General features: G+C 40.2%; 1 protein-coding gene across 5 annotated transcripts in view; it reads left to right on the top strand.

The window, feature by feature from the left end:
* fign (fidgetin) overlaps positions 1-12,769 on the top strand; it is a 61,818-nt gene extending 49,049 nt beyond the window's left edge. For 3 of the 5 annotated variants that reach the window (XM_072474161.1, XM_072474170.1, XM_072474153.1), the window contains one exon: positions 6,064-12,769. In XM_072474161.1, coding sequence (XP_072330262.1) covers positions 6,072-8,339 — 2,268 coding nt within the window. In that variant the 5' untranslated portion in view covers positions 6,064-6,071 and the 3' untranslated portion in view covers positions 8,340-12,769. Of the gene's footprint in view, positions 1-4,480; positions 4,655-4,737; positions 4,762-6,063 lie in introns of those variants that run through there. The other 2 variants (XM_072474178.1, XM_072474188.1) reach the window with 2 other exon arrangements.
* The last annotated feature ends 2,068 nt before the right edge of the window (positions 12,770-14,837 follow it).

The following is a 14,837-nucleotide window of genomic DNA, read 5'->3' as shown; positions in this document are numbered from 1 at the left end:
CATACTGCAGTGTAACTTGCAGTTTCCACACATCGCAACATAATCTTTCTTTGATCTATGCTGCATGTCTCAAGGCAGCATGGGATGCCAGTGTGGCAACGTGAGGTCACCACACTGCTGTCTTCCCGAGTGCCTGTGACGGTGGATTTATTAACAGTATCTAGTATGAGCCGCACTTACCAGAGTAACCAGTAGGAATATAATTCTATCTATCTGTGCAATAAATACACCAGCAATGTGCCAGTGTTTTGATATTGGGACTGCCTTGGGTGAGCACACAACCTGATTATTTTGTTTCTTTTCATTTCTTCTTTCGTCCTACGGGTTTGTCTGTTTTCTTTGCTTGGCTCCTGGGCTCATTTGGATGTATTCAAAGTCTTACTGTACAAGGAGGCTATACATTTTGGGGCTGTCCCTATCCCGTCAAACAATGCACACAGCAAAAATGCTTGTGAATCTAGACCTTAATCTCTATTTGGAGCGTTTACATCTGACACAAAATCTCACAATGTACAGTGAATTGTGAATATTCCTATTTGGCAAAAGAATGCTAAAGGACAGATGCAGGCTATTTTCACGTTAAACTCGGTAATCAGTAGTTTTGATATTTTGATATATACTACGCTCGACGCACATTATTGAGACTATGCTCTAAGTGGACAACTAGTGTCCAAATAAATGAAGTGGAAGATGTCAAGCAAAATGCAGTGTTGTGTAGTTTTGATATTAATTGTGCGAGATTGACCAATAACTTCAATTTAATTGCTGCATCAGAGCCACTGTCATTTCTACCTCCCGCTCTTGGGAGACTTCACTTACAAGCCCCAGATACTAAAGCATAAACTTCCCAACTGGTGGGAAAACGTGGCTAGAATGTGACTGATATCTTTCCTAGCTCGGACAGATTGCACCTATTTATCTGCGCACTATAAATACTTGTGCAGCGAATATAAATATTATTACTGTCTGTTTTTCATGTTTCCAAAATGGTGGTCAATTGGGGTGCTTATGCAGACAGTCGCTAAGTTGGATATTGGTTTCAAACAATGATGTTGTATTTTATAGTATGACACAGCACTAATAAATGTTATTTTCAATTTATTTTTGCTGTAATATATTTTAAATTGTTCATAGCATTCCCAACTACCTCCACTTTTTAACTAACGGCGCTGATTCCGTAATAAGTGTGTTTTGGTATACAAGAAGGTAAACGCAGACAACGAAACTCCAGTTTTGTGACAACATTGTTTTGTAATCTGTTGGTTACCAGGGCAGCTTAGCATTTATAATCGTAGTGAAAATTGGTTGTTGAGAACTTGTTACATTTTTTTTTTAACATGTTGGTTTATTGGACATAGTGACTTGATAAGCATCATTAGTATTGTAAATCGATGAAAACAGTAATGAGTCTGATGAGAATGAGTTTCAATTACAGTGCTCCCCTAGCATAAAATTCTTTTTTGATGTGGTGGAATCCAGCTACAAGGCATCACGAGAACAGCCACCTCTGTGTTTCCTTTCAGCTGTTCCATAATGAATAGCGAATTGTGCAAACGGCAGTCCAATTTACGTGGTGGGAAATTGGATGGACATACTGGAGGCACAGTCATGTTTGCTTAAAAACAGCAAAGAATACAGAGATTAATAGTACTAAATAAGGTCAGCTTTGTGTTGTTTGCTCTCTGAGCCAGGGTGGTGAAAATATTACTTTGAGTTTGCAAGAAAAAGGCTTGTTAATCCTAGAAAATAATTCTAAACATTGCTCACTCAAATTCAGAAAATTCTTCTAGCCCATCACAGTGAAGGGGAAAAAAAAAGCGAACTTTACGTGGCTAATTTCTGCATGCTTTACTGGAGAATGGCATTTACAAAGCATAAAGAATGTGCTGTAAAATGTTGTAGGTTTTTATCATTGTGCAGAAAGCTCGACCACCAAGCGCTGTTAAATTATACAAAAGTGCATTCTTTGTGAGTCTTTTGAGGTGCTAATCAGTGGAATGTGAGCTGAGGCCCTCGAGCCAGTCAGAAACTATTTCATTATTGGGATGTTGCGTAATAAAACTGTGGCAAAAATGTTGCTGCAGACTTTCAGCACAGTTCTCTTGCAAACTAACAACCGCAATGTGATATTCGTTTTGTGGCGCTTGTGTGTTTGATATCACTGGTAATATGCTGTGAAATGAATCTCAGGGTTTTAGGCAGTAAGAACAAACAGCCTACTTACTGTTGACTGGTGCACATGGAGGTGACAATTTTTTGAATGCAAGAGATGTTTCACTTGGACCTCAAATTTGTCGCCCCCCCCCCCCCCCCCCAAAATCCAGTCCGCTTCACCGTCTCTCCTCATTCCCCTCAATCTACCAATAACCAGGGTTCCCTTTCTGACAACGAACCTCAGCTTTTTCCTGCTGCAGAATGAACTTTGCTCCTCTTGTGCAAAAGGCAGCACAACATGAGTAGTTAGTTTCTGGATTCTTTTACATGAGCTGAGAGGCTGCTCTACTGCTGCCAGAAGCTCAGAAATCAATTCTAACAGTTGACTGTCTTGGGATGATTTGGGAGTATGCACGCGACAAGAATAGAGTCCGACACTAAATTAATAATCCACCAGTGCCTCCACCACAGACCACTTGGCTACCCTTTTATTTGTTTAAATGTTTATAGTCGCACTGATGTGGAGGAGAGAATTTTGCACATGGGTAATGCTTGTGTCCATAACTTGAAATGTTTGCAGTGAAGCTAGACTTGCAAACAGTTATGCTTTGTCCATATCCACAGAGAGTGGGCAAAATCTGTGAGCCACGGTTCAAGCTATGGCTGAATAGTTTCAAGTCAGTCATTGTGCTGCGTTTTAATTTTCTGTTTCCATTTCATTTAGCATTTGATGTTGTGGGATTGCAACTGTACCTGCTATAAACACGCGTTTATAGAGAAAGGCTTGTGTGATTGTTGGAGGTGCCTCTTTATGCAAATGAAACGGAATAGAAATTAAGTAATTGCTCCAAGATGTAATGTAATCTGCAAATGCAAGGTGTGAAAGTGTGATTTAAAAAGAATGCTCTTCTGCCTGAATTTAAATTGGAATCTATTAGACGAAGAGTGCAAGTTCCAGTTGCATTATCTTTCATTAAAATTGAGGTCTAGGTGGGGTGGGGGGCAGTTAGCTCAGTTGGTTAGACAGCTAGTGTGTGAATCACATTAGTGCCAACAGCACAGGGTTCAATCCCCATTCTGGCTGAGGTAGATTTTAGGCCTACCTGCTCACCCTACCCACAGTAGAAATGTTGATGCTTTGATGTGATTTGGTGCCAAAGACAGGAGATTGATATTGTTTCAACCCGGCTTTCCTGGTCTTTTATTTACTCCCTACTGATCCATGCATTTTCATATATTTCTTCAATGTCAAGTTGGATCCCGTGGCAAAGGTGCCAACTATATTTTGATTTTCAGGCAGGGAGCTCAAGAAGAAGAGCAGGGGTGTCTTCACATTTAATTTTGGTCAGTTATTAGCAAATGTAGCTCACCTAAATCCTGTAGCCCCATTTATAAAATTCAAGACACGCAACCAAGTGGGCATTCGCAAATATGTTAAATATTCAGAATTAAACTTAAAGAAGCCTTGTCAGTCCACAAGTTGAAATAACAATCTATTTGCAGATGTGGCCCACAGGAATCACAAAGTAAATTTTGTCAGGCAGCCTGGCGAACAGTGAGCTATGACTGTTTCTAATTATTTAATTACAAGTACTAATTGCAGAGAAAGTTCAAGAATCGAGATTTTGACTAAATTGAAACTGAAGTTTTGTATATTCTGTTTGCGCATTTGTTCCAGGGACGACTCCTCCCATGGCCGCTGCACATTAAAGTCCAAGGAATATGGCAACCAATTATTGTACAATACAATTGCTGACAAGTTGATAAATAAATAATTTGGGGTTCATTTTCAAGCTTCAAAATTAAAATGAAATTGGTTATTTTAAATATCAGTGCTTCATTTTTGGGATATTTCTCTCTGCAACTTTAATGGGTGGGTTTAACATTGTTTCAACCCTGCTTCCCTAAAACGCTAGTCTTTCATTCCCCCCCCCCCCCCCCTTCTGATCCATGCATTTCAGCCAGAGAGCATATTCACAGTCTTTGCATTTTCATACATTTCTTCAGTGTGAAGTTGGAACCATGACAAAGGTGCCAACTATATTGTGATTTTCTTTGAATTAAACCCTGTAAATTAACACAATTAGCAAAGCATCATCCTGTTAATTAGTTCCCAGTGTCTGGTGCAATGGTTTGCTAATGCCGAAGAGGGTGTCAGATGGGAATCGACATGCTGTTCTGTTACCAGGCAAACAGTATGTTGCATTTGTTTAGTCGAGCAAGGCTACAGCAGCCGCATCTGATGCCTCATCCAGGCTGTGAACAGCTAAAGAGGGGGAGGAGATGAGGAAGGGGGTGGGAGCTGTAAAAAAAAGACAGTAATAATTCAGAGTGGAGCAGTGCCACAGATGCTTCAATTCAACTGGCCCTCCTCCTTATCACAGAATCTGTGCCAGAGGGCACTGGAGTGTTTGTGAAAAATCACTTTTTGTAATATGATCGAGATTAAGGGAGCCTGTTGATACAGCTGCACCAAAACACTAATGTGTACCATGCTCAGGTAAGACTTGGACAGAGTTAGCTGATGCTTCTGATGGTCTCTGCCCATGTTTGTGAGGATTTGGAGAGAATGAAATATACCATGCTGCAGATTGCCACCGATATAATGTAACTTTAAATATCTCTGCTCAGCTTGATAAACAGTGTTTGAGTTTGTGTGAGAACGACAGGATTAGGCTGCCCAGTGCCTTTTGTACCCTGAAGGCTGCTAAAGAAAGAGGACTGGCAGACAAGTGACGCTTGTTTTTTCAGAGCTTCGACAACAGGACTAAGAAGCAAAAGGGCCAGTTGTAATTCATGCCGAGTTGTAGGCTTTGTGTGATGAAAGCGATGGAGCGCTGCCTGGGAGATTGCTTTGCTGCACTCTGTGAAGCAGATTTGAAACTGTCTCAGACCACTCAGATGAGAGTTGGATTATAGAATGACCTGAAATGTCTGTGTCATATTGTTCTGCACAGGGTGCATTATACCACGCTAACTAGGTGTTCAGTATAAAATCAGAAAGGTATCCTCGAAGTGATATGTCTGCTGTGTCTCATATTTTATATTAAAAAGAAAACGGAAACTGTATTGAGAAGCAACCAGCAAATGCAGTACCTTTGATTGCTGTTCAGGAACAGAGACTGTTGGGGGATGGCTTAATGTGTTCTTTTTTATAAATTAAAAGGACAAATGTAATGTTAGCCTTGTATTACAACTTGCCACAAATGATTTTGTGTTTTTATTACAATGATCACGATAAACTTGGACAACACAAGAATCGTTAGCTAAAGATACCTGTAGTGCCGTTGTTAAATTTATCACAAAATAAATTATAAAGGTTGCGCAGGTATAAAATAATTTAAAACTAGATGCAATTTAAAGGTGCACTAGCCCCTAGTTCTGTCATATAATTCTTCCCATCTAGGCAGAAGTTGATGAAGGTTACCATAAAAATATTTTATTCCTTTGTTAAATCCCTCCTGAAGAGATGTAACTTTTTTTCAATTGGGATTTGGTTTCAGTCACGCAGTTTGTGTACTTGTGCTGCTGACCTTCATCTCCAAGTACCTGCCAATCATCCAGCCTGTGGTGAGAGATGGAAGCTGGTGGCATGACTGGACATTCTTGATTTTAGGCTTCATTGCGAGGTGAATGGTGTTTAGAAAGAACTTTTTCACAGCAAGACCTCTTTTGTGGTTTGCTGTGCATGCAGAAATGTGATTATTAAGCTTCAGCTTAAGTAAATAAGATTTAAGGTAAATAAAAATTCAAATACTTAGCGAGGTATTATTGTTGACGGTGAGATGTCAGCCATCTCTTAACTCCATTAAGTCACAGTGTAAATTCATGTAAACATTCAGTGCCACAATAGGTTATCCAGCATTCAAAGTGTCAGTTTTTAATGGATTAAAATATTATCTTTTGCAGGCTTGAAGATGCAGTGGACGCCGGAACATGCCCAGCCTCTGAGCCAGTGGCCGGAACAGCACTTTGACATCTCCTCCACTACTCGTTCACCAGCCCACAAAGCCGATGTGTTCAGGGGCCACCTGCAACGCACCTATCAGTATGCCTGGGCCAACGATGATATCTCCGCACTGACTGCCTCAAACCTGCTGAAAAAATATGCAGAGAAATACTCTGGAATTTTGGAAGGCCCCAGTGAACGATCCATCTTAAGTAGCTACTCTGAGGGGCCACCGGGACTGGTTAATGGACGGAAAAATGAAGGCGAGACTTGGCAATCTTCAGTGAACTCCGAAGGGGTATACTCTATGAGCTGCGTTCCGGATGTCATTACTGCGAGTAAGTCAGGAGTGACCACTACCCTTCCACCAACAGATGCTTCTGGAAATATAGGGAGCTCTCCTGGAGTAGCCAGCAACCTGCCAGAACCAAGTTATTCCAGCAGTACCTGTGGTAGCCTCCATTCTGGGCTCCCACCGGTCGGTGCATCTCAGGAATATGCCACAGCTTACAATGGCTCTTATCTGCATTCAAGTTACAGTGGCCAGTCAGCCCCAGCACTTCCATCACCTCATCCATCACCTTTGCACAGTTCTGGCCTTCTGCAGCCCCCTCCTCCTCCTCCTCCCCCTCCTCCTTCCTTAGTCCCAGGCTACAGTACCGGCTCCTCCAGCATTTCTGGCACTGTGTATAATTATCCTTCGGCTGGCTACCCCCCACAGACTCCTGTTGGCCCTGGATACAGTCCTGGTGCAGCCCCACCTCCTTCTGCTTATCTGCCATCAGGCATTGCTGCTCCAACTCCTCTCCCTCCAACCACTGTAGCAGGTTACAGTTACCAGAGTCATGGCTTGCCACCAATTGCTCCGTCACCACTTAGTAACAGTTCAGCCAATTCCCTGAAAAGGAAAGCTTTCTACATGGCCGGGCAGGGAGAAATGGATCCTAGCTATGGAAATTACAGTTATGGACAACAGCGGACTGCGCAGAGCCCTATGTACAGAATGCCAGACAATACCATTTCAAACTCAAACAGAGGAAATGGCTTTGACAGGAGTGCTGAGTCAGCATCTCTAGCATTTAAACCAACAAAGCAACTGATAGTCACTGATCAGCAAAGAAAATTCAGCAGCCAGTCAAACAGGGCCCTCACACCCCCTTCGTACAGTGCTAGTAAAAATTCCATGGGACCATCAAGACCAACTGAATCTTTTGGCAAATTCACCTCGCCGGTAATGAATGAACGTAGTGATGAGCATAGACAGCTTCTCCCACATCCAATCCAAGGCCCGGGCATTCGTGCAGCTACCTCATCTAACCGGCCAGCTGATGAACAGCTAAAGAACACTGACTCACACCTCATAGAACTTGTAACCAATGAAATTATAAATCAAGGGCCTCCAATAGACTGGAGTGACATAGCTGGCCTTGAAATGGCCAAGGCAGCTATAAAGGAGGAGGTTTTATGGCCCATACTGAGGCCTGATGTTTTCACCGGACTCAGTGCTCTACCTAGAAGCATCCTTTTCTTTGGTCCTCAAGGAACAGGCAAAACCCTATTGGGCAGGTGCATAGCTAGCCAACTGGGTGCAACCTTCTTCAGAATCAATGGCTCAGCACTTATTTCAAAGTGGTTGGGGGAAGGGGACAAAATCATTCAGGCGTCTTTCCTTGTGGCACGCTGTCGTCAGCCCTCGGTCATTTTCATCAGTGAAGTTGATTTGCTTCTTTCGTCACAAGTGAACGAAGAGCCCAGTCCCATCAGTCGTATTAAAACAGAGCTCCTCATGCAGCTGGACACTTCAGTGACCTCTGTGGAGGATCAGGTTGTGGTAATTTGTGCCACCAATAAACCAGAAGAAATAGATGAAGCTGGCCGCAGATACTTTATGAAACGACTTTTAATCCCATTACCTGACAGTACAGCAAGGCACCAGATGGTAATACACTTGCTCTCACAGCACAACTACTGCCTCAGTGACAAGGAGATCGCACTGATTGTGCAGCGTACTGAGAGCTTCTCTGGCTTGGATGTAGTTCGACTGTGTCAGGAAGCAATGGTAGGCCCTCTCCATACCATGCAGGGCACAGACCTTTCAACCATCATGCCTAATCAGTTAAGGCCAATCACTTACCAGGACTTCGACAATGCTTTTTGCAAGATCCAGCCGAGCATTTCCCAGAAAGAGCTGGACGTGTATGTTGAATGGAACAAAATGTTTGGCTGCAGCCAATGATAAGCCTGTGAATACGCAGTGATCATTGGTCACAGTAATGTGCTACATAGGGATTAGAAACCCCTTTTTCAGTAGTATTACAGTTGAAAAAGGTACTAAGGAGACAACAGTGACCTTGGCATATGACTGAGAGTCAGGGTAAACTTGAAGGAAGAGCGCAAAATGTCAGAGCTACTCAAATGTAAGCTGTATATGGAAAAGCTTATGTTGATGCTTAGTTCTGCTCAAACAAGACAACGCTCACCAAGGTGCAGAGAAAAGTGGGTTGTTTTCAAAGGACAGGAACCCTCTGTGTTGATTCCATTCTGCTGTTCTTGAGATTCAGTTGCTGTCAAGTGCCTGAAGTGGTGCTTTATTTTTTGTTTGCCTCACAATTCAGTAGGTGGCATGTGCTAATACAAGAGCTTTAACTTTAAACAGTTTTGAACTAAATGTTTATTGAGAAATGAACGGTTGTAATAGGAGGTGGCTAGCCAGCTTTTGCCATTCTTAGGACAACAGTATTCCTCAATCCTGTCTGTTCTGCAGTATCACCTGAGAACAGTTAAAGCAGGGTATTGATAATCTGGACCTTAATTTTAGCAGTTCAGTTCTTTTAATGTTCTGTCCGCAAATACTCAGGAAAGTGATTGTGATTTGTACCTCAAAGGAATGTGTTGAAAGCACTATGTACTGCTGAGAGTCATAGGCTGGGTTTCTCATTACTAATATTACTGTATGTTTACCTCAAAAAAAAATAGCGAGGAGATGACTTTGAATGTATCCAGGTTTATTCTGAAGTGGTCCGTCAGAACCTTTTACACTGTTTAGCCGTTCCAGGCTTAAACAGAAGGATGAATCCTTATTGTGAAAGTGATTGCTTTCCAACTTGGGGGTAAATTCAGCCCAAGCTCCTCTTTATCGTAGTGAACTTTAGCAACTGACAATAATGTTTGTGATCTTACAGTAGCTGCAGTACCCAGTCAGGAGGTGCACATGTCAATTGAAAGCCACTTTAATAATTAAGTATTTGGGGAAATAATTTTTCATATTCTTTATTTGGTGGTTCACTACTATCTGAAAGGCACACTTAGCTGTGAACTATGACTGTTGACCTTCAAGCCACTGCCGACTGGTTACAGTTGTAGCTTCTAGGTTATCGAGGTGGGGGTGGGGGAAGGGTTCATTATATGTCAAAGTTGGAAGGTCATGGGTCACAGAGCTACTACATGTGGCAGGCAGTTGGCTAGCTGCTGGATAAGCAGTAGCTGAGCATGAAAATGAGTGCAAGATTTTCAGTACACTGAAAAAAAACTTTTTGTGTTCAGTTTTGGATTAATTTAACTACCATTCCTCATAAATGTGCCCAAGGAGGAAGTGTGTCCTGCTTTCTGTTCTACCTCAGTTTTGTTATATTCTCTCTGAAAGCAGATTATTAGAGGGTTTTTTGAAGTCAGATTACACTTTGGTATGCTAACCTGCAGAACAAGTTTCTGTGAGCTGCTAATTTTCCCTCAAGTGAGCTTCACAATTTTCCCCTCCTTCAGCCATACATTCTGTGGAGTGTTCTTTCTGGAACAACTATTAGCTGGCATGTGTGGCATTTTTATCACCCCTCCTGTGTTGTCTTTCTTTTTATCCTTTAATGCTTTATGTGCAACTTTTTGTTTTTGACAGCTGATTGATGTTGGGTAATGTCTCTGAACAGGAGTAGCTTAGGCTGCAGCTGCCCCAAAGCTTGTGACTGCATGAGCAAAACAGTCTCGTTCGCTGCTGAATGTATTGTTTTTTTTCCAAATCTTTATTTTATACAGTTAAAGAACTGTTGCAAAGCACTGGTATTTTGTGTTGCCATTAAATAATGTAAGTTTAAAAGCATTTTTAAAAAAATAAATCTGCACTGAAAACGCCAAACTAGAAGATAAAGAAGTTAGGTTCTGCCCCATGCATTATTTTCTTGTGGAGAAAGCTCATTTTAATTAGAATTTCAGAGTATCCTTCTCACAGGTTTTTTTTTAACAAGCTACAGTCTAAAATCAATATTTCTCTTAAAGTTTGCCAATGCACTGTGCTGACCCTTTTTGTTGTCTTTAGGTTAGCCATTAATTTTGGTGTCTGCTTTCAAACTAGATTTTTATTTCAATCTTGATGCATTTATTGGAAATGATGAAGTGAAACTTAATTCAATAATCCAGCTAACCCATCAATTGGAAGACCAGTAATGGGTTGTAATATTTTCTTTAGCTTGGATTATTTTGGAGTGAAGTGAAGTGTAATTACAGACATCAGCGCTGTGGGTCATTCCACCCTAATGTGCCACCTAAATGTGACATTGTGCATCCATGCTCTATCAAAATAGGTTTGAAAATTTAAACATTTCATCGCATTTCAACCAATGCATGCCGTCAGACTGCAGCTATTAAAAAGATAAAATTACCATGGGTTTTCCACATCTGTACTTATCATTTGTTGTGCATGCAACATGGAAACCAAAGTTTGTGGCTTGTTGGTGAAAAATATAATTTGTTTTGCCCCAAAATAAATTTCATATTTTATCTCTTTTCAAACATCTTTTTTTAAATTTCGATTTGTGAGCAGTAGAAAGGCCAGCTTACATGGGTGGAATTTATTTGTTTGCAGAATTTTCTTAACAGCCCAGTATTTCTAACAGTAATTTAAATTCTGACCGTCTAAACTAATTAACAGAAAGCAAAATTAGTTTTATTTGTGAAAGCTCTTTAGTCAGCACTCATGCTCTTGAAGTGTAAATAGGTTTAATGTTGTGCTGGAGGTCATTCAGCCAGAGATGCTAGAGTGTGTCGGGCAACGAAAGTCTGTATTATGTTTTTGAGTCATTGTTAAATTTTACACAAACACCTTATAGCACAGAGATAGGCAGCATTTAATTACAATGGCACATTCTACCTCCTTCCCCAATCCTAATCAGCTGTTTCTGTTACAGCACACAGTCATTGCCTGTCATTCTAAATTCTTCCCTGTTCTTAAATGTAACACTAGTAGTGTAGCACAATACACAGCATTGTTAAAGGCAGTTCAATTTAAAATGGAGGGATGGCACATCTGAGTCCTTATGATAGCCACAATGTAGGCAGTTTGGGTCAGCCATGCTGCGGGACTGAGAAAAATGAAATGATAGATCAGAATGTTCAGCATTTAAAATGGTCCTACTGAAGTGTTTTGAGCACAATCATCTCTGTTTTAACATCATAAAGCTACTATTGTGAAAGAGCTTAAAATTATTTGCAGTTTAGCCACTCAGAATTTTCTTTTATCCTTCCATCTGTTGTAAATTCAAACATTGTTGCATTCTTTGTAACCATTTCTACCTCATTGCTACATATTGTACATGTAGTATTTATTATTTTATGTCCTTTTTGAATGTCATGCATTTGTAAAATAAAAGACTTGTCCTTGAACTTGGAACAGTCTACCTCAGAAAGACTGTCATTACACTGAACAGTATTATCAACTTAAATGATAGAAGCATTAGGAAAGTGTGGCCGTGTAGATAATGCACACCTACTGGTGATATTGTTGGACTGGAAAATGTTACTCATGACCAGACCATTTCTGTAGGTTGTTTGTTACTGTATATGCCTTTTTGTGTAGCAATAAATGCTACAAATAATTTGTATGTCATATTTAATTCTGGCCCATCAAATTAACAATAATTAAGGATTGTGCTAAACATTAAAGAAAACTTGATCTATAAATTAACATTAAAAAATGACTTCTATAGACATAAAAGTCCTATACAGTATCACAAAATATAAATATTTTCAGCAGGTTTTAAAATATATGCATATATTATTTTGTATCTGCTGAAACCAAATTTGTCTTTACTGCACTGTGTAAAGACTTTCCCATCTTTTAGGCTGCACAATATCATTAATTAAGAAAAAGATCAATTAATAAATTCACATCATTTGTGAACATTATTTGTGTAAATTAAACATTTCTGGTTTAAACTGTTTTTTCAGTTGCTGAAGTGATGGGATCATTATATGGTTGAATGTATGTGCATTGGAAACTGCTTTACAATTAAATTGGAGGTCTCGACTGAGTTCCTGAAATTGTTGCAATGCATTTTGTCCTCATTGGTGCAGTATCATTGTAAACCTCTGCATCTCAGTCCTAGGAAGTAGTAAGGCACTGTAGTCTGGAAATTCAGTGCTGAATCCTATTATATTATCTAGCCACATAGAATCTTTCTTTTCATAATTACTTGCTACCACAGGGAAATTATTGGAGTAAATTTTCATATAGAATAACTAGTTTAAGTAGTTACCATTAAAAGAAAATTTGTGGTTCAAGGCAGATATTTTTATGAAAAGTTTTCTCTATTGTACAATTTGTTGTATATGGCTATGCTACTAAATATGGAAACAGAAAAGAACAAGCATACCTCAAATAAAATTCTGACTATGAAAGGTTGTGGATTTCTATTTACTTCACACACACAAAAAGCAGTGATGCAATGAAAATGAAAAGAAAACTTAGCCCTTTGAAGGACTGATACCTTTCCCCACTATTTCGAAATATAACGAAAGGTTCACATTTCCCCAGGTCATTTTTGCGTAGCTTCTGTCATTTAACGTCACATTTATTTCTAAAGGAAAAGTGTTCACTTGTTTATTTACCGCACGGATTGCTATTGGCAGGCGGTACAGTAGCTTTCGAACCCTATTTTATGTGATCTGAAACTTACTTTTACATGGATGAGAACTGAACCAAATGTGAACCCTAAAATGACCCACATGCTCAGTTCATTTGGGTTTAGTTGGCCTGTCCCTTTAATAAATGGGATGGCACATGTACAGATGGACATCCTTCGGTGAGTCCAACCATTAGATTCCCACTTGGCGGGACAAATGATGGATGAGCAGCTGTTATTTCATGTCCAGAACCAATGCACCAACGTTAGATCTTATTCTTTTTGTTTATAAATAAATGTTTATTCCCACTAATAGTGCCTTTTTTTAGCCTAGTGAAATAGTGGGTGGTTTTAGTCTTTCAATCAAAAGCATAAGTCTTTTTTTCAAGGGCAACGGGTATACAGGAGAGTACTTAATTCTTGAGAATCTAGCGACGAAAATACATAAGTTTTCCCAGGACATCTAGTGTGCATTCAATCCCTGGAAATTTAGTGGCAAGCATGCATCCATGTTCCCTGGTGACATTGGAATGCTGATCAGCCTGGGGGAGGGGGGAATGCGTCTGCCTCTGATCCCTGCCAGAGTAGAGGTGAGTATGTGTCTATATTCCCCGGTGAGTCAGGGAGACTGCTCTGCTGGCCGATGGAATCAGCATTTGAGTTTTGAGATTTGGCTTTACAAATACCTTCATTTTATGATCCCCATTCCTTCCCAAGTCAAATCCTCTGGAAATCTGAATTTACACCCCAGTCTACTTATTCCGTACGATACAGAATTGCACTCTTCCAAGCATAATTCAATCTGCAGCGCAATGAGAAAACAGCCTTGCTGCTGAGAAATTTAAAAAAAGTCATCCAGTCTTCAGAGAGCATTTTCTAAACTTAAAACTCAATTTATAATAAAACAGATATACATTGTTAGATCTAGATCTGGCTGTATTAATGGGGTAATTATGTTCTGGTGTGAGGGCACACATCAGCGTGTGCTAAGACAACACAATTGAGTCTTTAGCTTGTGCTCAACCATTAACATGCATTCCGTCGCACTTCATTTTAGATAAACTTCTGAAGGTTCTTTCAGTAGCTCTTTCAGGTTCATTAAATTGTAATTCATTAATGATTTGCTGCAGTTTTTTTTTGAACTGCCCAACAGCTTGTCTCACAGTTACAAAAACCTACACCAAAAACTGTTTGCATACTCCAGCATTTATTGGTGCATTTCTAATCATCAAACAATTTTATGCAAAGTCAAGTTAGTCATTTCCAGCTTTGTTTGTTGGAAGGGCACATTATTGACTTCACAACGTTGACTGCTATGTTATCATCAAAATCAGAGACATCTGTATTTCTTTTCCTGTCCTGCTGATGAGAAGCCACGTATTTTTCCTCTGCTCCCTTTCTAGAACCTCAACACTTCCTGCTACTTAGTCCTAGCTGAAAGCAGGGCTGCTATCGGCCTCTGTGGCCTGGAATTTCTGGCCTTCAGGCCATGCTCACAAGCAGCATACTTAGCTGTAAGGAATTCTCGTAAAATGTACGTACACACAAACACACACAGTATTACTTTCAGTCAGCCACAGCGTTCATGGGAAGGTGCAATCTAAAAATGAAAGCACCTATGGGCGTCCACAGAGCTGAGATAACAGAATCTATGCTTGTGTCAGGCAAATTACATTCTGGTTATTAGTGGCTAGTTTGTAAATATCAAAGATCCACTTGTTACACTCCTTCAAGCTGTATTTGCATGCTGATGAAATGCATGTGGATGTCTGTGAACTGCAGGGTTATCTGTAGTGAAACAGCGCTGAGCTCAGAAATCAGACAGCCGTTCATCTGACCGACTC

This window comes from Scyliorhinus torazame, chromosome 2 (genome assembly GCF_047496885.1).
Source record: "Scyliorhinus torazame isolate Kashiwa2021f chromosome 2, sScyTor2.1, whole genome shotgun sequence".
In the NCBI taxonomy this organism is placed as follows: domain Eukaryota; kingdom Metazoa; phylum Chordata; class Chondrichthyes; order Carcharhiniformes; family Scyliorhinidae; genus Scyliorhinus; species Scyliorhinus torazame.
Note: the sequence above shows the minus strand (reverse complement) of the source record. Positions and strands in the feature narration are given on the sequence as shown.